This window comes from Danio rerio, chromosome 23 (genome assembly GCF_049306965.1).
Source record: "Danio rerio strain Tuebingen ecotype United States chromosome 23, GRCz12tu, whole genome shotgun sequence".
NCBI classification, from domain to species: domain Eukaryota; kingdom Metazoa; phylum Chordata; class Actinopteri; order Cypriniformes; family Danionidae; genus Danio; species Danio rerio.
The window spans coordinates 25,800,786-25,826,258 of NC_133198.1; the positions used below are offsets into that span (position 1 = coordinate 25,800,786).

Consider the following 25,473-nt stretch of genomic DNA (forward strand, 5'->3'; position numbering starts at 1 on the left):
CACACATCTTGCTTATTAAATGCTAAGCTGAAGCTAGTTTGCCACAGATCTGCATTTTTGTTTTGTCTTTGTCGGTGCAAAGTTATGCGCATGCGTAGACCTGTGTATGTGTGTGTGTGTTTGTTCGTGGAGCGCGTGTGTAATTAAAGAGGACGGAGGGATTGGAGGAGGCAGATGATCTCTCCTCATGCCTGTAGTGCAGGGCTCCTGTGGCAGATTGACAGTCTGGAGCACAGATAAGCAGCTTCCTGTGGCGCTCCTCTTTATTTCTCCCCCTCCGCTCCGTAGGGAGCTGTTTCAGCCATGCGCACATGCTCATTAAAATCTAAACGTATAGGGAATGAGGCTTCGTGTGAGCCAGTCTGTCTACACCAGGAAGTGCGTTGTCATTCAGATGTATATCCTGGATCATTGTTGAATGTTTGTCGGTGGTAATTTCACCTGACCAATGGGTACCGTGTAGTTGTTTTGAGCCAGAGGGCGGGGCTCCAGCTGGCATGTCGCGGGTCGGTTAGTTTACCGTCTGTCCACGCACACACACACACACACACACACACACACACACACACACACACACACACACAAGCATCCCGACTCATAAGGACCTCACGCCACGGCCCTTCTTGAACGTTTGCCCACCCCTTAGGACGTGTGAGTTGGATCAGTATGCGGATTCGACCCTTCGCCAGCTTGTTTAATGCTTTGGCTTCTTTTTGTGAGCGATATTAGACACTAAATATTTGCAGAGGTTGATGTTTGAAAAGAAACCCAGTGCAGCAGGATGCTGGGTAAAAGGAGTGTGTGATGAATCACAAGTGTGGATGGGAATTGTGCTCTTGTCCTGCCTTGATTTTTCTTCCTCCACTAGAGTGTACTTGATAAAGACTACTTCCTGCTGAGTATCATTGTCAGGGAGTCGAGACTTGTAAGGATCAGCATTTTTTCCTCTCCTCTCCCTCTCTCTTTCTCTTTATATCTTCATCTTTTTAAAATGATAGCTCTTTTAGGAAACTAGTGGGCTACATTGCTGTCTACTATCTACATGGGTACCTACCTAGGCTGCATCCTAACTGATCTGAAATCTTACAAGCAGTGTTGTGGTTTTAAATATAGAATTTAGTAGCCATTTTGTTTTCTCATATAATGGTGAACAGTTTAATATTAGATTTCCCAGTAGTCTAGTGTTGGTGTGACATAATCAGCCTGTTTCAGCCCAATTTTATTCTTTTTAGATTTTGAATGAAATTTGAACACTGACATTGTGGCAGTGCATTCTGGTATTCATTTATCTACAAAGTGTTCCTGCTGCCTTTAGAATTTGAATAAATCAAGCCTTAGGAGGGAAAATAAGGGTTGCTGCCCATGTTTTGTAACAGCTTTTGTATGGAGTGGTGCTTATGATTGGAAAAAAAGTGTTGTTGTTGTTTTTTTATATATATATATCATTTATTCACCTACCCAACCTGAGTCTTAATCATGGCCGGTACAAATATATTTAGATTTTTTTTCTTTCCATACAATAAAAACAAGGTTCTAATGCTGGGTTTACAGCATATGCAAATATAAGTATTTGTGCAATAAGTTTATATTCTAAGTCAAAAAAAAACATTTCCTACTGGTTTCACTAACACCACTTCCGGCAGCAACCTGGCTTTCCCATGCTGTCTCCCATCTAGGTACTCACCAGGCGCAGCCCAGCTTAGCTTCAGTGGGCGACCATGTGAGAGTTGCAGAGAGCTGGCTATTTTAATTCAACATGAGTGGCAGAAAACATCCCATGAGTGATAAAGAGAGAGTGACAGTGCACATGGTTTGGTTTGAACACAGCATAAAATTATTTTGGACCTTGCTAACTTTCATTCTTTGAACAAAAGCTGTTTTTTTTCCAATTCTGTTGTGCCCCAGTCATGCAGGTTTGGAGTCAAGATATACAACATGCTAGGTTTTTGGCACCGAACTGGAGTTTTTATGAATGTTTCTGTCAGCTGCTGTTAGCCGAGTCAGCAGGGGAGATGGCAGAGTTAAATCAGTCTCTCTCCCAAACAGCTTCACTTACATACAAATCCTGCTCTTGTACTCTGGCTATAACCAGCGAGCCACATGCACACTGGCCAAGAAAAGGTGAGCGCTGTAATCGGCCCAATCAAATAATCAGAACCAAAGTGAGTCAGAGGCGCAATTAGAGGAAAAGCAGAACAAAGAGCATTGTGTACAGCAGCACAGAGAGGAGAGGAAGGCTTTGCGCAGCGTCTGTTACCACAAGCCGCTTTCTCTGCATCAGCTTGGCTCGCTCCAACTCGAACACACTGATCGATTAGCCGTGGCTTAACCAAGACTTCTCATTTCCTGCCTTCCATTACCGCGCTCCATCACACCCGGCACTGCTCAGCGGCCCATGCTGCAGTCTCAATGCTGGGATTAACCAACCAACCAGGCATGGTTCACATTTAAACACACACACGGTGTGTTTTCTCTCTCCCCGTGTTCTGTATCCTAACACAAAGGCCCCACAGCTTGTGTTTCATTCATTCGTCAGTCTCATAAACACGCTATTTCTTCATTTAACTTGTACTGCAACCATTGCCTGTGGTTCAGCCCTTTTCACCCTGCCATGATCCTGTCTGTGTTTATCTATGAATGCATGGCTGCTCCCCTCCCCGGCGAGTGAAACGACCCAGTCATTAGGCCACACTAACAAGGCAGCGCATTGTCTCTCTCTCTCTCCCCGCTTTCATTCAGGAAGTGCAGAGACATGAGCAGGGATTCAAGGCTAAACCGAGCTCGCTGCTCGTGCGACTGATCCGCCATCGTTCCCTCTACAGATTTCAGGACTGGATAAGCTCACGGCCTCATGTGTTTTGCCTTTGTGCTCAAATGTTTTGAGATGTTTCACATTTCTGGGAGGCTGTTCGCCAGGCTTGTGCTCTTGTAGTACATTATCTCACCGGCCGTGTGACAAGGTTGTGTCAGAGAGCTGTAGAATTATGGAGTAACTCTATACTACGACGGTGACCATTGAGGTCAGGAACATGGATCCGGCGTCCCCTGAGCTTGCGGGCATTTTCCTCTCCAAGTCGCACTGCTTCACTCCATAAATCTACACTGTCAGCAGCCATTTAGGTCTGGCAAAGTCAGGTTTTAGATAAGATGTTACCCAAGAAGGAGGAAGAGGTCAAATTTAAAACTCTGCAAGAGAGAAAGAGAAAGTGGTTTGAAGATGGCTGCAAAAATTGCTCATGATTGAATGGTATTTAATATTTTTTACTATCGTTAGACTAATATAGCCCATTTTAGATGCATCTAATTATATATATCTGTTTTTTGACATCTTATTTTTGTTGTCTACATCAAATTAAATGTGCAAAAAGGATTTTGTATACATAGCATATCCATCCAACAGTGTCTAATATAATCCTTTGGAAAAAAAAAAGTGGCAAGATATCTGTGAATCTACACTACCTGACAAAAATCTTATCATGGATTCTAGTTGTAAGAGCAATAAACAATGATTTGATCATTTGGAAAAGTAGTAGAAGGTTCAATCATCTGTTGAACTGCATTCCAATCCTCACATACTGAAGAAAGCCTATTGGAACCTGCATGGACCCAAGATTCTCAGAGAAATCAGTTTGGTGAAGGAAAAAGTCATGGTTTGGGGTTACATTCAGTTTGGGGGCGTGCGGAGTGGATCTGCAGAGTGGATCCTCACATTAACAGCCTGAGGTATCAAGACATGTGTGCTGCCCATTACATTACAAACTACAGGAGAGGGCAAATTCTTCAGCAGGAGAGCCTCAACATCAAAGTTCCTGAAAGCTAAGAAGGTCTTGGTGCTTCAGGAGTGGCCAACCCAGTCACCAGGCATGAACATTAATGAGCATGACTGGTGTCAGATGGAGGAGACATTAAAGATGAATCCAAAGAATCTTGATGAACTCTGGGAGTCCTGCAAGACTTTCTTTGCCATTCCAGATGACTTTATTAATAAGTTATTTAAGTCATTGCAGAGATGTATGAAGCAGTCATCCAAGCTTATGGGAGTCATACACAATATTAATTGTTTTTCCACTGCACCATGACTTTATATTCTACACTGTACATTATTTCTCTCTTAAAGTGACAAGACTTTTGTCTAAGCAAAGTTAGACCTTACTGTCCTAATTAAATAATTAAAAATCAAGACATGATATTTTATTTTGGTAAAATAAGCATAATATAGAGGCCTCTAAGCCACTTCTGATACTGAATGATCAACTAGAAGCTATTATTTGTTGTTCATAAATTTTATCCATTGTACATTTTTAGCTCTGAAAAAAAATTCAAACAGGACAAATCCAAAAGATTTTTGAAGTACTGAAAAGACATCAATCAAAAAAGCTAAGTGAAGCTGTCCATTTCAGCATTGATTTGTTTTAAACAATGGAGTTGATAATTCATCTGATCTATTTGTTTAAAAGAAACTGCCGTCTCATCTGTAAATAAGACTATTTGGACTGAATGTTGTTCGCTGAGTGCCATCAGGAAAAACTGATATTTTTGTGTTTGTGACTGGATGCCACAAAATAATACAATCACATTCAATTCAGCCTGCAAATTCACATCTCAGATTCATTTTGTCTAGACTGTGGATTGAGCAGTGCCATTGAAAGCCTGTTTTGTGTGTGTAGTGCAATGCTTTCTGATTTGGCCTGTTATCGATAGCTGTATTCAGAGCTGTTCATTTCCTGCTATTGTCTGGATTGCACAAAAACAACCACGACCGAAGAACAAGAAAGAGTAGTCTGTATTTAGCTATTTTAGAAACTATGCGGGTATCTTATCAGTCTGCTCACATGTTTTACAGATTGTGCCTTATAGATAAAAGCATTCATTTTTTATGGTACATTGTTTTGTTTAAGCATATCGAAAGAATGTCTCTGGTTTGGTTTGCGTCCTCTAATGCCTCCCACAACAAAACATTATGAAAACAATAGAGCCGTACCATCATTGTCATCTCAAGGAAAAAGTGTTTCTCCTTTACCGCAATACAATAACAACATTTTAAATATTAACGTTGTCTTTTCAGCCATTGTTTGCCTGGAGACTGCTGTCAATCATGTCTCAGGAAACACCCCCTCCTTTCATGTCCAGCCCCCAGCATTCAGTCAGTAACTGAAGTGTTTGAGTACCAGGTGGGGGGTTGAGTGAGGGGAAAAACTGTTTTGAAAAAGGAAAAGGGGGGGAAGGGATATGAGCCGGTCACACCTGCTGTGTGTAGCAACCCAACACACGCTGTGATACACATCACAGCCACTGCCTCTTCATATCAAACACACCTGACGTGATAATGCCCAACGGCCAGCTACAGGAAATAGCCAGCGAGATCAAGAATCAGGCCGAGGAGATAGAGAGAGGGAGATTATGTGAAGTGGTGGGAGTCGAGTGTTTTAAGTGTTGCTGTGTTTCTGATTCTGCTATAATGGATGCAGCAGTAGCACGGCGATCTTAATTAGCTTTATTTGTACACCCAGCGTGGCATGAGTCTCTGCCAAATGGACAAGAACGTACAATAACATCTGCAAATCTCTGGCTTCCAGTGTGTGTACGTGCACAAGATATGGATAATGGTGGTTTCGTTCCAAAACCTATACGCAGCTGCTTTGCTGGGTACTGTTTATATAGTGTGGCCAACAATTTCACACACCACAGCCACCATTTTAGATACACTGCAGTGCATTCTGGAATTACTTTATCCACAAAGGATATGGGCGGTCTGTTCTAAAACCTAGTGAGCACCCTCAGTAGACAGCATTTTAGAGTATCAAAAAATATTCCATAAACTTAGTTATGCCTCCATCCAGAGCATGCCGATAACCTGCAAAAAAGATGTTTTATATTAACAGAGTTAATACATAAAATTTAATTTACTTATCATACATGTTGCTTTTATGTCGTTGTGTGGTCACACTTTATTTTAATGTACTATTCTCACTGTTCCCAAACCTGTTGAGTCCAGTTTTATTTAGGTGGGAGCGTCCAGCAGCGAAAGTGGGAAAGGTTCGTATAAAAAGGAAAGTTTCATTACGTGCATAAAAAAAAGCTTACTTGTATGCCAGCAACACAGACACAGGGGAGATGGACAGTGATTTGGAGAGCAGCATTCACAGCAGATCTGAGAGCTGTGTGGAAGTGGTGGATTTTCAGTCCATAATATTGTAGTGATACTACTGTAAACTATTTAGTAACTACATTCATTTTGCTAAGTAATGTCTTTAAACACTGAAAGAGTACTGTTGACGATACAATCTAACTTTGCTATACGAATATTGTAGTGGTATTACTTTAAGCTTAGTAACTAAATTCATTTTACCTAAGGTATATCTTCAAAAACTACTGTTGATGAGACTAACTGACTTTGCCGTCTGAATAAAAATAAACATAAAGAACATTGATCACATGCTTACCAAATCCACAGAGACAGGACAAAAAACACGAACAGGAACCACATGTTTTTTAAAAGGAGACGAGTGGCAAATCCAGATTTGACCATTTCCAGATGCAAAAACCTCTTGGGTAAAAAAAAAAAAGTTGCTTATAAACATACTTTTGTCGCGTGTTAGCAGACCACTGTAATCCAACTGCTTAGATCCACATGTGAGCTGTGCTCTCATAACAAGGAAATGGAAACAAAATCTTCGTTGTGGCACACTTATAAATGAAGACACTGATGACCCATGTCTATACTTGTTCTGAGTTACGCTTAGCAACACAATGTCACTGTAACAGCTAAAAGGAGTCTTTGAAGCTACATCATGCTTATTAATAGAAGTTGCATCTCGTTCACAATGGAGGGCACTGATAGGTTCACCAAGTCTTTCTCATGAGTTAATGCAAAAATGTGCTGAAGACTCAATGACGTCACTTTGTACTACAGACAGCCAATCTCCGCGCTGGGATTTACACAATGATCTCATCGTTGGGATGTGGCCTCAATTTCTTTTCAAACCGTAAGAATGAATTTGCTTTAAAAAGCGCAAAAACAACCAATTTTCACTTTTTAGTGAAATATATGTGTCCTAATAGTGTTTTTAGCAATGTGGCACATATATATGATTATATATATAAACTGTTTTATATAATTATAAAGATAGTAGTGTTACCTTTTTCATTTTCTGAAAACAGTTTCAATTTCTAAGAATAAATAAATGCAGTGAGTATAAGGTTACATACCTTATTACATGCATGTGAATATGAACAAACAAAACTCATATGGCAATGAAATGTTTTCACAAATGCGTTTTTTACATTTTGGAGTTTATATGGAGATGATGATGACAAATCGTCAAATAGGTTTTTTTTTTTGTTTGTTTTATTGTTTACATTTACAGACCCCTAAAACAGATATGTAAATAAACAACCAAAGCATATACATTTGTTTTCATTTTGAGTTGAATTTGTCGTCATGTAAATATTCTCATTAAATAGAAACATTACACCAAAGGCTCTTTGGTTGGGGAGCTTATTTGTATGGCACGCTACTGGTCTAGATTATTTCCATTTTTTTGATTGAAGGTCTATTTCAATTAGAATGCTCCTTTAAAAAAAGCAGATGCTTATGTAGATTATAAACAGTGAAGGAACACGTTAGGTTCTGGAGCAGAGTTGTAAACTGGCGGATATGACGTGTCTTACTAGGATTGCATAATGTTATTGCTTGCCTTTGTCACGACCATGCCTTAAAATGTTACAACACTGGGTTTTGGACTGGAGCTCACATGAGTAGATTTGTATCGCAGTGTTTGTGGGTGTAGTTTTATCCTGGTTTTGTTACACTAAAAATCTCCCCCTTTGAACTCCTTAATGCTCATCAAATCCAATATAGAGAGTGGCTGACAGATGGGCAGACTTTGTTCAAAGCGAGTCGAGATTTAATATCTAAACAGCAGAGGGAGAGAGAGAGGCGCCCGGTGTTTAGCAGCATAAAGGTCCTGACTGTGCCGGCATCACAGCTGTGACTCTCTCCCTCCCTCCATTTGTTCTTGTAGACAGGCGGAGGAGTAATCTGTACACAGGCTTTTGCAGGGGAGAAACATGTCATCAGCACTTGTTTACCATTATTAGTTTGAATCTGACGGTGGCAGGGCAGCAAAATTGCTCTTCTACACTATGTGATCGTACATGAGACCTGCTTCTTTCTTTCTTTATTAAGGGGAAAGCATGCTACATGTTTTTATTCACATGGGACGTTTATGTTCACGGGGGCTTACAACGATGTGTTTTTCCTCTCTTTGTCACTGAGGCTTGTACAGCTGTAAGCTGAGGTCCAGATGGAAGTGCTTGTGTGCGTGTGTATATATGGAGAGAGCTGCGTCTGGTCTATGTCTGAAAGGCAGTTAAAGAGAGCGCTAGCGTATGGGCGGAAACTGTCTCTGTGTGCACATCCATCATGCGTGAGAGAGTGAGCCCTTCCTGTCTGTCTGCTCCTCAATAATCATATTATGTTTTGTAGATCATAGATCTGTCCTTCTCGATGCCACCAACACGCACACCAGAAAGTCAGAGTTTCTCCTCTCAAACCATTTGGATTCTTCGCATGCCTTCATGCAACACGATCGCAGGCCAGAGCTTTCAAGAAACCATTTTCCACCACCTCCTTTAGGAAGTGTGAATAGCTTTGCTTTTCTTCAATTCCTCTGCACTAGTGTCGAGTCTGGTTTGGTCGAGGAAACCAAAGAGAGTACTGGTGCCGGATGATAGAAAAGCACAACACTGAAATCGAAAATAAACACCCGTTTCCTGTTAATGTGCTCGAGGTGGAGAGCTACAGGGTCTGGCTTTGCTTAGCTATGGGAGAAGAGAGCATGAGGGCTGCGGCTGCTTCACCGTCTTCTGTTAATGTGACCGCTTCAAGCTGCCTATGTTAACAGATAAGACCTGCCAGCATTGCCGCAGTTGCCGCCATGTTTAATGATTACGCTAAAGAGACAAAATGTCAGCCGGCAGGTCAGAGGGCCGGGAGGTTCTGCCATGGCGGCCGCATCGGTGTTGGTACCTTCAGCAATAGCATGTAATAAACCGTGACTAATTCAAACGTCATGTGCACAAGCGTTCGATTGGTGTAATTTTCCTCTCATTACCACCTTGGTTCTCCGTCCAAGCATGGCTCAAGAGCCCCCGCTTCTGTGTGCAGCTCTTTAATTCTCACATCACTAATGAATAGTGCTCACACATCTTTTCTCTGTGATGTGTGCCACACATCAGGTTATTATTAGGCCGGTAGCTCCCTGCGGAAAGCCCAGCTGTTGGCGTGCCGGTGTAGTCTGCTTAACACTCTTGGTAAACTCCACCCTGCTCTGTTCTCCCTCTGGCCAGACCTCGTAAAGTCCAGCTTCAGCCTCTTATAGCACTCTCACTGGACTCTTACTGTGGCTGTGCTGTAATTAGTGCTGCCTGCGCTCTTCGTCTCGCCCTGCCTCCTTCAACACTTCCCTTTTCTCTCTTCTGCCCTCTATAGGTCATACTTATATCCATAGTGTGTGTGTGTGTTTGTGCGAGCATAAAGTGTTATGCACTATAGTAAGCTTGTTTGAATTAAATATGATGGATATTGGTGGATATATATAAAGATTTAGTGCGTGTATATGGATCCATGTTTATATATTCCTATATTATATTATTAAATGTATATAAAATGTGAATAGTTTATATATACCTTAAATTATCCTTTTTAAATGAGTCATTTCTGTTGATTACACTGTGACCCTCACATTTAAAGCTCAGAGATGGGATAAAGAGTGAAGAAAAGAGCGTGCAGACCCCCACTCCCCTCTGAAATGTCTTGCTCTTCTGATGGAGAGGAAATCTCTCCCTTTAGTGTCTCCTTCGCTGACTGAGACCCAGTTTATAAGTGAGCCGACAGGGCCCTCGAGCAGTCTCAGTTCAGTCATGTGTTTGGAGAGCTGGCTTTAAGCTGTTCTGGGATCAGCCGGATGAGGAGCGACTCCAGCAGGGAGGTGGGGTTGCTGTGTGGAATGTCACTAATCAATTCAGCATTGTAATTGTAATGGGCTCCTCACCGCTGCCTCCTTTCGGCTGCCTCTCTCTGCCTCAGAGTGCTTATCTTGATAATTTGATTCTGCGCAGTGATCTGTTCAGTGTAACATGCAAACATAATTAGGGTCCGATAATGAAACAGACATTTCCAGCTCTAGTGCAGCGACAGGGAAATGTCCCACATAGGGATCTGTTTGGACTTTGCAAATATCGTCTCAAACGCCAGCCTATGCATTCATTATTGAGGTTTGTGCATGTTTAAACGTATTCCTAATGCTGTAAATTAAAGCAGGAGTGCTCAAACTACCACACAGCTTCGACTCTCCATCCTCACAGCACTGAAATCCCCTGGAGGAGCACAGGTTGTCTCCCCATCTGTGGTGTAATAAGCACTGACAACACTTCTGATGACACATACAAGTGGCCCAGATACAGAGAGCGCCTTTAATCCAAAATTAAATTGGGTTTTAACTGTCTCAACCATACCTGTGAACTTGGCGCACATTTTTATTTTGCCCACATTCCTCTTATTCATGGTCTTTAACCTCAAGGATGAACCCTTCCGTTCACCCTTCTTTTGTGAGTCATTATTTTAAAGCATTGCATTCTTTCTGAACTGTTCAGCAGATAGTCGACTTCATTTACGCTCTTTCCAGTGACCTCAGTAAAGGTAGCAGGAGTCTTGAAATATCTCAACAATGAGCTCAGCCCTCTGTTCGCCCCCCTTCGAGAAGCCAGAGCTGCATGAAGTGAATCAGGCTTTCAATAAAAAAGACCCTTGGCTCTCTGATCCACCCTAGCTGTGTTTTTTTTCTCTCTCTCTCTCTCTCTCTCTCTCTCTCTCTCTTAGTAGGCTGGCGCAGTGGCACACACTCGGCCTTTTGTGGGGAATGTGGTAATCTGTAGTCATGTTAAAGATGACTGTGATTTCTGGCTGCTGCTCCGAGGGTCTTGTCGCCAGCGTCTGCTGAGCTGTGGTTTCTTTAATGTCCTTTTAAACCATTTGAATGGTCAGTTGGCTTCATGTGAGAGGATAATAAATATTTCTTGTCAGGGAATAAAAAAAAACAGTGCTTTGCCCTTTTCTTCCCTCTCTCTGGCCCCTCTTGGAAGCACCTCTGGGAGGTCTGGACGTGACTCAGTGCTGCCACTTGCTGGTCGTTCTGTGATACTGCAGCAAGATGCACCGCTTGCAGTCCCCAAGATGGACAGCGGGTGGCAGAGTTCAAAGTGCAGCTGTGGAAAAAAAGAAGTCTAGACAAAGCTGGCCTCATTGTTTTGTTTTTTAAATTTTTACTTGCCTGAATATGCACCGTCCGTCAGACTTTCCCTCGCTTTCACACATGGCCATGGAGCTTTTTAGTTTATTAAAAAATTAAAAGCCTTCAATCCCTTTTTAATTGACTTGGTTCCACCCAGGGCTTTTGGCACAGGACGACTAGAACTATAAACCCAGTGGTGGCACAGGCTCATGTTTGCCAAGAGCCCAATTTGCGACGCTGTTAACAAACAAACGATGCCTGTTTATTTTACCGAATGTTTTTTTTTTCTCTCTTTCAGAGTAAACGGGACCATCTGTTGATGAATGTGAAATGGTACTACCGTCAGTCTGAGGTACCTGACTCTGTCTACCAGCACCTGGTGCAGGACCGCAACAATGAAAACGGTATGTTTGTTTGTTTGTGTGTGTGTGTGTGTGTGTGTGTGTGTGTGTGTGTGTGTGTGTGTGGGTGGTTGGGTGTAAAAGAAAAGAAAAAAAAAATGAAGAGTCCTATCATTTATGTAACCACCCCTGGTTATTGGTTTGTGAAGTTTCATAGAGAATGGCATCTCAAATAAATGAGGATTCTAAAAAAAATAGCGCCCTTCTGCCCTTGTTTCCCTGGTAACGCTCCCTCAAGAGCGGCAGCGGGGCCGTGAAGTGCAAATAACTTTCAGTGTAATGTGCCCTCCGAGCTCTCATTCGCCCGACTATCAGCAGCAAATCTGAGCTTGATACACACATCAGGCTGTAATAACAGGCTGGGGGGCATCTGCCGGGCCGGGGCTTTGGCACTTTGATTCACAACGCACTCTAATAAAGCATTAAGAAGGCCTGCGTCTCTGCCAGCCCGCTGGAGAGCAGCCGCCACCACCTGCTGCACCACTGACTCCTCTGACATGGCAGCCATTGTTTTGTTTTGTCCTTATACTATCTGAAGATTAGTGCTCATCCAACACTGTCTGTGTCTTACTTTGTGACGTTAAATAAATGCAAATAGTTTAATGTGCTTAATTCTATTGCCTTTTATTATTGTTTTTATTTCCCACCCAATTTTTAATGTTTTGGTATGAGTCTATAACTGACTATCATATTTCATTGGTGAGCGAGTGTATGTGCATCTGTCTGGGTTCTTTTGTGTCTCGTCTGCGTTTATTGCGTGCGCACGTTTTATTAGCAACAGTCTGGATGCCTCTCACGCTCTGTCTGCGTTCTGTCTCTTTCCGCAGACTCTGGTCGCGAGCTGGTTATTACCGATCCCGTGGTTAAGAGCAGAGAGCTCTTCATCTCAGACTATGTGGACACTTATCATGCTGCTGCCCTCAGGTAACACACACACACAGACTCAATTACATTCAAATGTGGTCAGGAATTCATTGATTTAACCACAGCAGTATATTTACTTGCTGAATTAATTGTTCATCTAATCCAGTGGTTCTCAAACTGTGGTACGTGTACCACTAGTGGTACACAGGCTTCCTTCTGGTGGTACGCGGAGGAATGAAATATGTCATGTACATGCTACACACATTTAATAATTTATCAAAAATGATGTATATAATATGCCGTTATTGACATATAGCCTATATTTCTGAGGTAATCAGCCACGTTTTTTTAACTGTGCAGAGTTGTAGCTGCTTTACTGGGCCTACTATGGTACTGTATTTCAATACTGCTAATTTTTGGTGGTACTTGGAGAGACAATTTTTTTCTGAGGTGGTACTTGATAAAATAAAGTTTGAGAACCACTGATCTAATCAATAAGCAAGATCTCTTTTAAACATCTTCAAAATTATAATAAAAGTAAAAAAAAGTAATACAAAAAAAATTGTGCTTTGATACTTGTCAAAGATGTAAATGAGTATGTATATATTTACACAAATTAAATCTGTAACAAAATGAAGAACTTTGTTTATTTTTCTTGTCAAATTTACATGAATACATTCATCATATCAATAAATATATATACATATAAATATTTACACAAAAGTAGGTTTTGTTCACTAAACATGTATATTTCTGAGATTTTTCTTAGACTTTTAATTTAAATTGAATATTTATTTACATGTAACAATGCAGCATTACATAATAATATTAATATTATTTATAAATTGTACTACTACTACCACTTATAACAATATTAGTTATATATGCTATTAATTATTATTTTTATGTTCATTTAAGTAGCTAAAAAACAGCAATAATAATAATTGCTATTATTAATATTATTATTTAGGAATCATATTGTATTTTTGTATGATGCATTCAAGTATGTGTCTTGAGTTTGAAGTGGATCATTAAGGCTTGAACTGATTCATGGAAATAAATCAAACTTACTATAATTTTCAGTTTTGCTAATAATTAAAATACTAAATATATTAAAATTAATATTAAAGTAGTATATTATTAAAGTATAATAAAACATTGAAAAGAGTATTAAGGTAGACTTCTGCTAGCACTGTTTCTAAAATGCCAATTGATTATCAAATTATAAAATGCAAATGTAATATGTTAAGGTCTACTGAAGGCTGATGAAACTAGATTAGATGAATAATTTGTGCATATTAAATCTAAAAACCAGCTCTAGATCTCATGATTTATGGTCATTAAAGTAACTCTTGGCAGGTACAGATGTTCTGAGAAGTAAGACTGTACTCTTTAAGAGCTGTAAACAGACATTTTGATCCTCAGTTTACTACGGGATCGTCTGTCTCAGTTCAGACCACCATTTCACAGCCATTCTGCATGTAAAGCATTACTCAAAGCAATTCTTTTTTCCTGCTCTCTCTCTCTCTTTTCTGCGATGAGGCTCAGGAAAAAAAAGAGTACAGGCATGATTATTGTCAAGAAATAAGACCTTCTCAGTCTGTCTTTACCCATGTGATATATTTTCCCCTTCTTTCTCTCTCTCTTTCTTTCCCTCTCTCTTAACTGAAACCATCTGGAGGCATTGCACTGAGCCACAGCGCTGAACCACTGATTTTAGGGCAAATTAGCTGCAACTTCTGCTGCACAGAGAGCTCTTTGATTTGACTTATTACAGGGCTTTAGATAAACTCAATGAATTCCGCTAGCATGTCGTAATGCCTGCTCCAAACCTTATGTTCCTTTCATCTTATGAGCAAGGTATTGAACCAGTGCAAAAACACAGACGCCTATTATTTTGATAGCCCCTGACGTCGGAAATGGAAAGCGCAGAAAGGTGGATAGAGAAAATGTCATGATTTGTGTGGAGCTTGTTGGCTCGGCATTGTTTGAAAAGCCTATGGTGTCTGTCACCTTTTGTTTGTCTAACAGGATGAAGGGAAAGGGCATTAATAAAACAACTGTGCTGAAATATTGTGATCCTGTAACCCGCAAGATTCCTTTGAAACCTATATCAGTATCCTAGATGTGTCAGTAGTCACACATTTTCTGTAAACCAGTGTTATTTTAGGCTTATGGTACAATTGAAGTTTTTTTATTAGTTTAATATATTTTTTATTATTGTTTACAAAAAGTTGTAACATATTTTTAGCATTTAGCTGGAAATATTTTTTTTGCCAAACATTTTTTTGTGATCTGGAAGTGTATTCACACTGTGACACTGATTTGTTTGCTCTATTTCTTTGCAGGGGGAAATGTAACATTTCACACTTTTCTGACATATTCGCTGCAAGGGAGTTCAAAGCAAGAATCGACTCTTTCTTCTACATCTTAGGATATAACCCAGAAACCAGGTAAGCCTTTACTGACTTCAATAATCAGCCTTCCTCAGGCGTGTTCTGTCTTCTGATCCTCTGTTGCGGGATTTCACAAATAAAGGTTTTGGTTCACATCAGGAATGCAGCTGCTGGTTTTGCTCTATTCCCTTTAAATTGCCCAGTGGTAATGAGGGCAGTTTGGGGATAAATTCGATTTAGGATATATTTATCTGTTTTATAGCTTGTCTTTGAGGTCTAAAGTTTCGTTTTGAAAGAATTGATCGCTTTCTTATTATATATAGCACATATGAGTAAAGTTTTCTTCCAATGTTTGAGGTTGATGTAATTATAGAGGAAGATTCTTACATTTACTTAATCAATAGTAACATACGCACACACACACACACACACACACACACACACACACACACACACATATATTTATCCTTTTGTGAGAGGAACTACCTCCATTTATTCAAATCTGCAGCTGACGGTCAGAACGAACAGCAGAAGTTGTTGCTAATTCACCAACATCTCTTTAGAGCTAGTATTTGAATGATTCTCTAGCTTAATGTCTAAAGTGATGTCAAAACAGGTGATTTTGCTCACATTTTAAGAATAAAAGGATGAACTGCATCCAATGTCATCAGTCTGCAGACATTTCCCAGTATTTCCCTGTTGCAATCGGGATATCACAATAATTAACCCCAAAGCAAATGCTAGTAGATTACGATGGTATGCTACAACATACAAAAGAGAGAAATTGACATAGAATTTCACTTACCTGTTTTATAATGATTTGATCAGCTGTAGCTTGAAATTATGCTGAGTTTTTCTCCTTTAAGAGCTTATTATGTGGTCTCTGTTGCCCTCTTGTGGATATAACTTCAACCGTCTTTGCTCTGCTCAGTATGACAGGCTGATGGCTGCGAGCCGCGCGAACTATGAATAAGCACTTAGCCGTCACAATGAAACCGAAAGTGTGCTTTCAATTGATATGATCATATCACATTTTAGAGTTATGGTTAAGACAAGCATTTGATATGTTTTTTCTTTCATAGCGAACCCACAGTTGTACATGAAAATAAATGTTTACAATGTTAGCATAAGTACTCTAGCCTATATATTGTTGAATATAGTCTGATAATTGCAAACGTCTGATTTTACCAGTGAATAAATTTGTCTAATATGACAGATTGCAAGCATATATCTCAAACATAATTCAACATCATAATTATTATAAGTAGAATAGAATTATTTATAGAAGCCAGTAGACCTACACATAATATTATTATCGAGGTTGTGCCATGTGCTTGTTTTGTCATACCTTTATTTTACATCTATAGAATCGTGAGAAAATTGTGATCTTTATTTTAAGCAAAAAAATTGCGATTCTCATTTTAGCCAGAATCGTGCAGCTCTACTGTAACCTAACCCAACAAAACCTAAGACTATCAGTGACCGTTTAAATTTGTCTCCAGCTCGTCCCATTTATTTTATGAAGTAGCTCAGTTGAAGAATCTTTAGGGACTGTTTAGACGACCACATGTGCACCCTCATTACAAGGGCAATCTGGTTGAATGTGTTTTTGACCATCTCTGGATAGGGTTAAATAGGGGAAAAGCAAAAAATGTTTCACACCTGTACTTAGCATTGTCCACTTAAGATTTGATCAACGAAAACACATCTTAATATCAGGTATAAACAGGGCCTAAGTTGTTCAAATGAAGTGAAATCCATTTTAGACCATTTTGCCAATGGAAAATTTCAGGGGATTGTAGCAGAAGAGCTGCAAATTTCCAAATACATTTGTTTAGTGAATGATTAATCTGTTTGAATGAATAGAGTAAGTCAGAGAGCTATTAGGAAAGATCATTTACTTCATTATTGATTGTCTGAATGAATTGTGTAAATTAAAGATTTATTAACTCATGCATTAAGATGATGACTTGCTAACTGCTGATGGTTTCAGTTTAAAGATTAAAGTATTTGAGAAGAGTAACACTCTAGTGTCCTTGTTACATGTTCCATGTAGTTATAGTTATAACAATAAATTATGCATAATTACATGCACCTGTTCTAAGTACTTAAAAGTATTGTGCATTTAACACTGTTTTACCATTTAAAACATTTCTATTTCTGAGACAATATAGCAGAATAGCATTCATCTAAGATAATGATCACCTCAGGTACACCTCATGAGCTTTATTTAGTGTTAAATGCTACCTACAGTATGTGAGTTTGAATGCCATTTTACCTGACATTTATTGCCATACTACTGAAAGCAGCAGCAGATAGTTCACATCAGATCTTGACAATAAAATGAATAGCAAACTGTTTGAAAATGAAGGCAAGTGCAAACCAACAACATTAGTGTTTCGGTAGCCTGTTAATAATGGTAAAAAGCTTTGTGTTATTTGATTAAAAGCCTTTTGTAAGGAGTACAGTGGCTGGTATTTAAATGTTTCTGTCATGTCTTGTTGCATGTTGTGCAGGTGTGGCTGGAATCCTGTTGGGCCGCATGTTAAGACATGGTTTAATGTTTAAAATTTAATTGTTTTTTCCCATTTATGTTTTGTTTAAAATAATTTATAACACTAAGCTCATTATTTAACGGATTTTTATTTTGCTATTGTAAATGCATTTTAATAGATTTGAGCTTTAAAATATTTGTGTAAATGCATCTAAATACCACTTCTGGAGATTCTGCTTCTTTTGAAGTGCAATGATGGGTTTTGTTGATACTGATTTGTGACTGGTAACAGCCCTAAAGTGTCATTTTGTATAAATTTATTAAATGCATAGTGTCAAAAGAAAGTTTAGAAAAATCATATTGACATATAATAAAATATCATAAATATGCTGATATAACCGAGTATAAAACACTGATGAAAATAATGAATAAATTCTATTTTATAGAAAAATCCTTTTGTGAATGACCAGCTTAACATGACTAGGCTTAATACATAGCCTTGATTCTTTAATGAATTCAAAAGAACAGTAGTCATATTTAGTAGAACATTATTTTAACATCGTAGAGCCTTTTGTGTCACTTTTGTGTCATTGCAGAATAAAAAGCTACTTTTAAATGGTGTATATAGTAAAAATGATGCTGGATTTTTAGTAATGCACACACGTTTGTATTCTTTTAAAATAACATTACAAATGTATTTAACAGTATAAATAGTCCTTGAATTCTGATTTTATGCTATCAAGCTAACATTTATTATTTGATGAATTTTAAAATGTTTTTCTTTTGATATTTTCTCACAGATGCATGTTATCATTTATTTAAATACCTGTGCATTTGAAAGGACTGTAAATTAATGTAGAAATGGATGAATTGCTGCATGCCTCAAAATAAGGCAAACATTTTCTGCTCCAGATTTACTTAAAGAAACTCCCAAATGAAATTTATTTAATCAAGTAATTTGTTAATTTACATAATATTTTTAGTATCATATACTATTACATCCTGAATGCTCAACTCTTACTTTTTGGGGGGCTTTTTAATAAATAAATGCGTTTATTTTCAGATGATGGGTGTATTGAGTACATTTAAACATTAGGTATGAAAGGATCATTGTCACTCTCCTAATGTGATATTTCAATTAAATACCAGTTTTGGAACGAATAGTTAAAACCCCCCATTCCTTTGTGTATTACAATCCTGGCCTGGATGCTCGTGTCAGGAAGAAAAAAGGCAGTATTACAGTAGTCCCATTACCATAGTCACGTGATGCTCCAATAATGGGGTTCATTAGGAGCCCGCGGAGAGTCGGGATGGTAAAGAAGATGCTGATGCTGATAAACAGAGAAAGCAGCAGCACACGGTTGCCAGTTAGAAACCCCCTTCTCGGGTCCCCCACTCAATCACAGTCTATCGCCCTCTCTCGACTCCCTCCTCCTGCTTGTTTGGTATGCAGCAGCAGCAGCATGGTGTGTGTGTGAGCAGGAGAGATGGGGCTGTGATTCCTCCGTGTGTATGTGTGTGTGTCTGAGGTCGCGGCACATGCTCAGTGCTGTCTGTCGGTCACGGCACAAGCTCAGTGTAAAAGCTGCCTGAATGCGTGAGCCTCCATTTTGAGTACCTGCACAAATAGGTGCGAGAGGACACTTTTATTCCTCAGCGTGTCCGATAAAACAGCAGCTCTGGCTCCGACATGGACGACCTGTTCAGTCCGCGCAGGTATGTTCGCATGCTCGTCTTCACCTGTCCTGGGATCGGCGCGCGTCATGCTATGTTGTGCGCGCTTGTTGTAATGTTATATACGTGTTTGTGTCGAAGAAACAGCTGTCCGTGCTTTAAATCGCGTTGACAGCGGTTGTTTGTGTGTTGCTGTCAGTAGCATTAGCCGTCTATGCTAACGTCAACGCAGTGTGCCTTCATGGCAGAGCATTGAAAGCGGCTTTCACGCACTCCGACGCGGATATTTTGACATTATTGTTTCAGAATCAGATTGATGCATGTAACGGAGAGAGGGTCGTATTAGGATTGACCTGTTATCATTGAGTTAATGTACTTCGTGCTCACTTCTAGATGTGTAACGCTAAGCCTCTGCTGTCTTAGTGGGTGTGTAAATAAAGTTGAGACTGGCTGTTTTTATTCAGTGTGTTATGAGTGTCTTTGAGTCTTGCGGTGATTGGAGGATATTGATGGAGGAGGCGGGGCTAGGCTTGATTGCTGTGCGCGTGGTCGAGTCAAAATATGCAGCATGATGTGCTTGTGTTGACAGCTCTTCGTGTGCTAGAAGGAGGCACGGTGGTAATTACAGGACATGATGCTTGAGAAATAGTTGTTCACAGTTTTTAAATGGGCAATTTACATGCTTGCAAATAAATTTTATTTTAAGTACTTTTAAGTGCACATTTAGTTGATTATTAGTTTTTATGGACTATAATATGATGAGTTCAAATGCAAAAACCTTCAAATCCCATCTGAAATTTTCTTCTAAAATGCGCATTTTAACAGGCTCCCGTGTACAGGATCTGTAAATTCACTTTTATGGCAAAGAATAAGTTCTTTTCATGGTCTTCAAACTGAAATAACTCAACATAAATAATGGAGGCCGAGAAAATTGTTCATTTTGTATGAAAATTTCAGACGGCACTTAGAGGGTTTTGCATTTGAACTTCTTTTATGTATTTATAACTTAGAGTTTAAACAGAAATGCAACATATTCCACTTTACACGTTTTAAGGCATGTGACTCAAGAATGTCATGCTGACTTTTTTCATTTGCCCATCCACTTCAATTTTCTGACCTTTTGATAGAAAGGATGTTAAGCCAAGGAATGCTGCTTCATAAGTGCTCACACATGTTGCTTTCACTATATTGAGTCAGACACATGAGAAATTAAAAACAACAGTTGCTTCAGATGAGCCCTTTATACTTTGTCATCTGACCTAAAAGTTTTTTTAGTTCAACCATAAAGTGTAAAGGGAATCAGAAAATGACTTCATACTGTATGTCACTCACACTTGTCAGATTTTAATCTTAGCATGCATTCAAGTTGTCCTGGGATTTATGTATTTATATTATTTTATGCTCGAATTGCAACAAAAAGTTGTATTTGTAAATAAATAGAAAACTCTTTATATATTCTGTTTATATTTATATTTTAACTCCATTTATATATTATATTTTCAGTTTATTAAGTTTTTTGAGCTATTTTAGTTGAGGGGCATGTCCATAAGCAACTATGCTAGATTCAATGAATTAGTGTTGTTTTTGTTATTTCAAGTGCATCATCTGTAGTATTTTAATTATGATGAAATACAATTTGCAAACTTTATAAGCAAATAAAAGAGACAAAAGATAAAATATTTTGATAAACATTTTTGTTAACTCTTGTTTTATGTAAAACAGGTACTAAAGTGACATGAATCCATCTCACACCATACATAATTAGAATTTGCCAACTTCCCAGGAGGGCTTGAACACCATCACTAAAAATAAAATGTGGTTTATAAAATTATATTTATAATAATTTGTATTATTTTGTGGCATCTTTTTACAACTCAAGGTTTCTTGACAGAGTTTTAAAGAATAGAAAAAGCTCAGACATCAATAAAACAACAATTCACAAACCAAGAACATTCATTTTCTTTTCACCTTAGTCCCTTCATAAATCAGGGGTCACCACAGCGGAATTAACTGCCAGCTTATCCAGCATATGTTTTACACAGCGGATGCTCTTTCAGCTCCAACCCAACACTGGGAAACACCAGTACACTCTTTATTCACACACATACACTAGAGCCAATTTAGCTCATTTAATTCACCTGTACCGCATGTCTTTGGATTGTGGGGAAAACTGGAGCACCTGGAGGAAACCCACACGAACACGGGGAGAACATGCAAACTCCACACAGAAATGTCAACTGGCCAAGCAGAGACTTGAACCAGCGACCTTCTTGCTGTGAGGCGATCGTGATACCCACTGCACCACCTTGAACCCCCAAACCAAGAACATAAGTGTAATATTAAGAGTAAAAAGGGAAAGATTAATATTAAATTTAATTTAATACATGCCTATTTCTCCTATTAAACTGCTAGAGCTTAGTGCGAGTGTACACATCTGTACATAATAATTCATTAAAATCATCCAGTAACATACAAGTATAATTCAAAATAAAACATTGCTGATAAAACTGTAAGTGTAGCATTAGCAATTGCTAGCTAGTGTTATATGTTCTGGGCTCTGCTGCCTAGTTCAGATCCTCTAAAAATGCAGAGGCTGCAGAATATTTAGGAACCTGGCCGAGTGATTTCTCCATCATCTCACACCAGATTCAGTTTCAGACAAGAGCGCGATAATGCTTGCCTGGCGATTTATTTGATGTGGATTTGTCTTTCGTTATACGAGTCACAAGCATTATAATCAGACTCTTAAAACTTTAAACAGCTCAGTTCTAAAAAGCTTTTAATGCAGGCTTGTCTGCTTTTTCCTCATCTGTCTGCCATATTTGTTGGCGTGTGGAATTTCCTCTATTGACAGAGCTTGTGTTTTTAGTGGATGGTGCCGTGGGGAGAAAGAGAGGGCTTGTTTATGAAATGTACCCAGATGAAGGGGGATATGATTTGAGGCCCTAACCTCTCTTCGCTTTGCAGCCAGGTTCGGGCAGTCAGCCCGGCGGTGGAGTGAGAGCTACTCTGGACGCAAATCATAGTGACAGTTTCTGGGCCCTGCTCTGTGCCTGGCTATATGAAAATCGCCGCTGTTGCTGTGGCAACGGAGCGGGGAAGGCTTTTGAAAAGGAACATCTTGTCATTTTCTTTAATCCACTGCAGCTGGAGATCCGAACACTATTATTAAATTGTAGTTGCCATGGTTACTGCTATGGGTTTGTAACAGCAGCCATTTCAGGGCTCCTCTCCCCCTGCTCATCATCTGGCTTTTTAGGGGTCTTTTGTAGTGTACCACACGCAAAAACAATGGGAACCGTCAACTGTGCTGTCCGCCACCTTTTGTGCCTTTGTTCGGTCTATAGGTTTAAATCCACACTATTTCCTCTCCGGCTCTATTGTGTTTTAATGTGAATCTTGCATTAATGTGATTATGTGATCAGAATAATACCTTAAAAGCACCACCAGCATATTAAAAATCATTTTAGAGGGGTAAAAAATGTAAATAAAGATGATTAAAGGCTGTTATTGCCTGATGGTCATTTCAGGCTAATACATTTTGAATCACTAATGTCTGCTTCCATTGTATGAAAGGGATAATTTACCCCAAAATGAAAATAGTCATCAATTACTTACCTTTACATCATTCCGAATTAACAAAAACTTAAATGTATTCATATAATGGTTTAATCCACATTTTGTAAGGAGGTTTATTTTTGATATGACATACAGATTTAATGTTGACTTATTGCTTTTTATTTAGGTTACCTACATTTAATTTGAGGATGGGACTTTTTGGTTTCATTTAATAGATTTGTGTTTTACAAACCAAGTGCTTTCCACAATGTTATTCTCAACAAATAATTATTATTGTAGAGCAATTCCATGCAAATGTCAATCTTGTCATGAAAGAGTTTTTACCAAAATAGAGAAACAGTTTTTACATTTTTTTTTGTGTAAGCAAGTGTTTTAAAATACTCAAATTACTCAATCAGTGTTTTCAAACTATTGTATTTGATTACCAAAGTCACACAAGTGCAAATTTCACATCTGTCACATCCATAATGGAAGTGTCACATCCATGATGAAGCTTTTCCCTCATAAATGCAAAAAACGTCAAACAGAATAAAATCAATCATTTTTGTTTTATAGTGAGCCCACTCTTATTCGTTTGATTAGCATTGCTTCTTTTGGGTTGTGCAGTTTAATTCACTGAATGTCTACAAAGTACAGCACACTGTAAATTCGCAAATCTTTTTTGTCACATCCATAACGCATGTTTATTTTCCTCATTTAAAATATTATTTTTTTTAACAGATTGATATTTTCTGATCCCATAAATCTGTGGTTTATTGTTTTGGAAAATTTAAACAGATGTTTCAATATAATGTTAACATATACTTAGAATTTATGTTTTGAGTTTTACTGCAAATGTCACATCCTTATTGCTGAAATTGTTCAGAATTTATTTTTTTGTTTTGTTTTTTTTAAAAATTGTTATAAAGTGCACATTTTTGAAAATACTACAACTATTGCATTTATGCCAACTACAAAACTGCAGATTTGTCATATGCATGTGAAGACTACTTTCAACGTGGTAATGTCATTGGCCCATGAGTATTTCCTGCTTAATATCAAACTATTTCTTAACTGTAACAAGAGGCAATTCAATCATAACTCAATGTTAAAACTGCTATCACAAGATTGTTTATCAATATGTTGAATATTCGTTTTGCATTCTCGGAAACTATACAATAAAAAATGCAAAACTGGACATACTTTGGCATTTATCTTTCATAATGGACAATATTACATACTAAGAGTGTTGCCATACTTAAGGACTTCACAGCTAAATTAGTAATGACATTTAGAGAGTAGGAATGCACCGATATGGTGACCCATTGGTCTAAAGTTATTGACCTAATTTTGACATCGGGCCAACAACGATAACATTAAAAACAGCATTTATTGACCGATAACGATATGACCGCCGATATATTGTGCATCCCTAATAGAGTAAATAACATTTTATTTAATTGATGGAAATATGTCCTTAAATGGTCATGTTTGCTTTCATTGTGCAACACATGTATACTTAAAGGAAAACTGCTTAATGTCATTTTTATGACATTTCATAAACCATCAAAGCTTTACATTTGTCTTTCTTCTCTTCTCTCTTTTCTTACAGGCGATTAAACAGTACACAAGGGGAGATTCGAGTCGGTCCCAGTCACCAGGTATGTCTCTTTACTAATGCTTAACAAGTTATCTGAAACCTTGTCATCTCTGACACTGCTTATTAAAAGCTTGTGGCGTGGATTGAACAGAGATATCTGAAACTCATATTAAGCAGTGGCTTGATTGACAAGCTCAAGCGCTGCTTGCATATTGCCGCTGGTCCTCTGTCACCTATAGGTTTAACTTGAATAGTGGAATAAAGATGATGCTTGATGGATTTTTCATGCAGCGCTGTGGCCATATGGAATAGTGCGTTTGGAAATTGGCTGCTCGGAGTGTGTGGGATTTATTAGACACATTCAGCAGTGTTTTATGGGAATTAGGAATGGTCACAGCGGTCTGAAATTGAAAAGCCAAAAGGAAGATCGCTAAAGAAGATGGCACACGATGAAAAAGACAGAACACCACCAGCAATTAATGTCAGATGTTTTATAGTGTATATCCTCCCAGAGATCCGTTCAAGCTATCATATGGAGTCAAACTAGTGGCTGGACCACTGCCCAGGGTTGCACCAAATGACTTTAGATGAAGTTTGCGGTAATAAAGTTCTGCCGGGCTGGCCATTACAGGTTAGCGCACCATGGATATTGATTCAACTCGAGATGCATCTGCAAGACTTTATAACTGAATGTTAGTTATGTCTTAGGAAATTACTTTTGAGGTTTGGTCTTAGGATTTGTTTTATTCTGGAAACGTTCTGCTTAAGGAGTTTTGCTACAGAGTGTGCACGAAATGTGTGAAAACATGCTAATTCTTTTCTAAGCCACCCAGTATGTTATGTGTGAATATATACTAAATATAGTATATATAAATGTAGAATATATATAAACTTTGAGACAAAAACAGCTTGGGCTGAGCAATATGGCAAAAATGCAATCTCGATAATTATTTTCCATATTGAACAATATATATTTCAATATAAGTTGCTACCAGATTTAAAAGAGTACCCCAACAATGACTATAGCCACAAAAATTAGAGGGTCCATTAAGTGTCATAACATATTTTCGGCTGATAAATTTTCGGTGGCCAAAAATTAGGTGAAATCTCCAATTTCAATACACTTTTAGATTGCCACTGTTGCACATTTCTGCTGTGTGATTGGCTCTTAGATCAATACCGCTTAAAAAGT

General features: G+C 38.6%; 1 protein-coding gene across 16 annotated transcripts in view; it reads left to right on the forward strand.

Annotated features, from left to right (window-relative positions):
- The window catches only part of rerea (arginine-glutamic acid dipeptide (RE) repeats a), a 238,223-nt gene that overhangs the window by 171,519 nt on the left and 41,231 nt on the right, over nt 1-25,473 (forward strand). For 12 of the 16 annotated variants that reach the window (XR_012398487.1, XM_073938963.1, XM_021469958.3 and 9 more), the window contains 4 exons: nt 11,593-11,698; nt 12,523-12,619; nt 14,908-15,012; nt 24,294-24,342. Coding sequence is in view for 15 of the 16 variants with exons in the window: in XM_073938963.1 (XP_073795064.1) it covers nt 11,593-11,698; nt 12,523-12,619; nt 14,908-15,012; nt 24,294-24,342 (357 nt within the window). In the remaining variant the exon portion in view is untranslated. Of the gene's footprint in view, nt 1-11,592; nt 11,699-12,522; nt 12,620-14,907; nt 15,013-19,024; nt 19,166-24,293; nt 24,343-25,473 lie in introns of those variants that run through there. The other 4 variants (XM_073938967.1, XM_001922746.8, XM_073938969.1 and 1 more) reach the window with 1 other exon arrangement.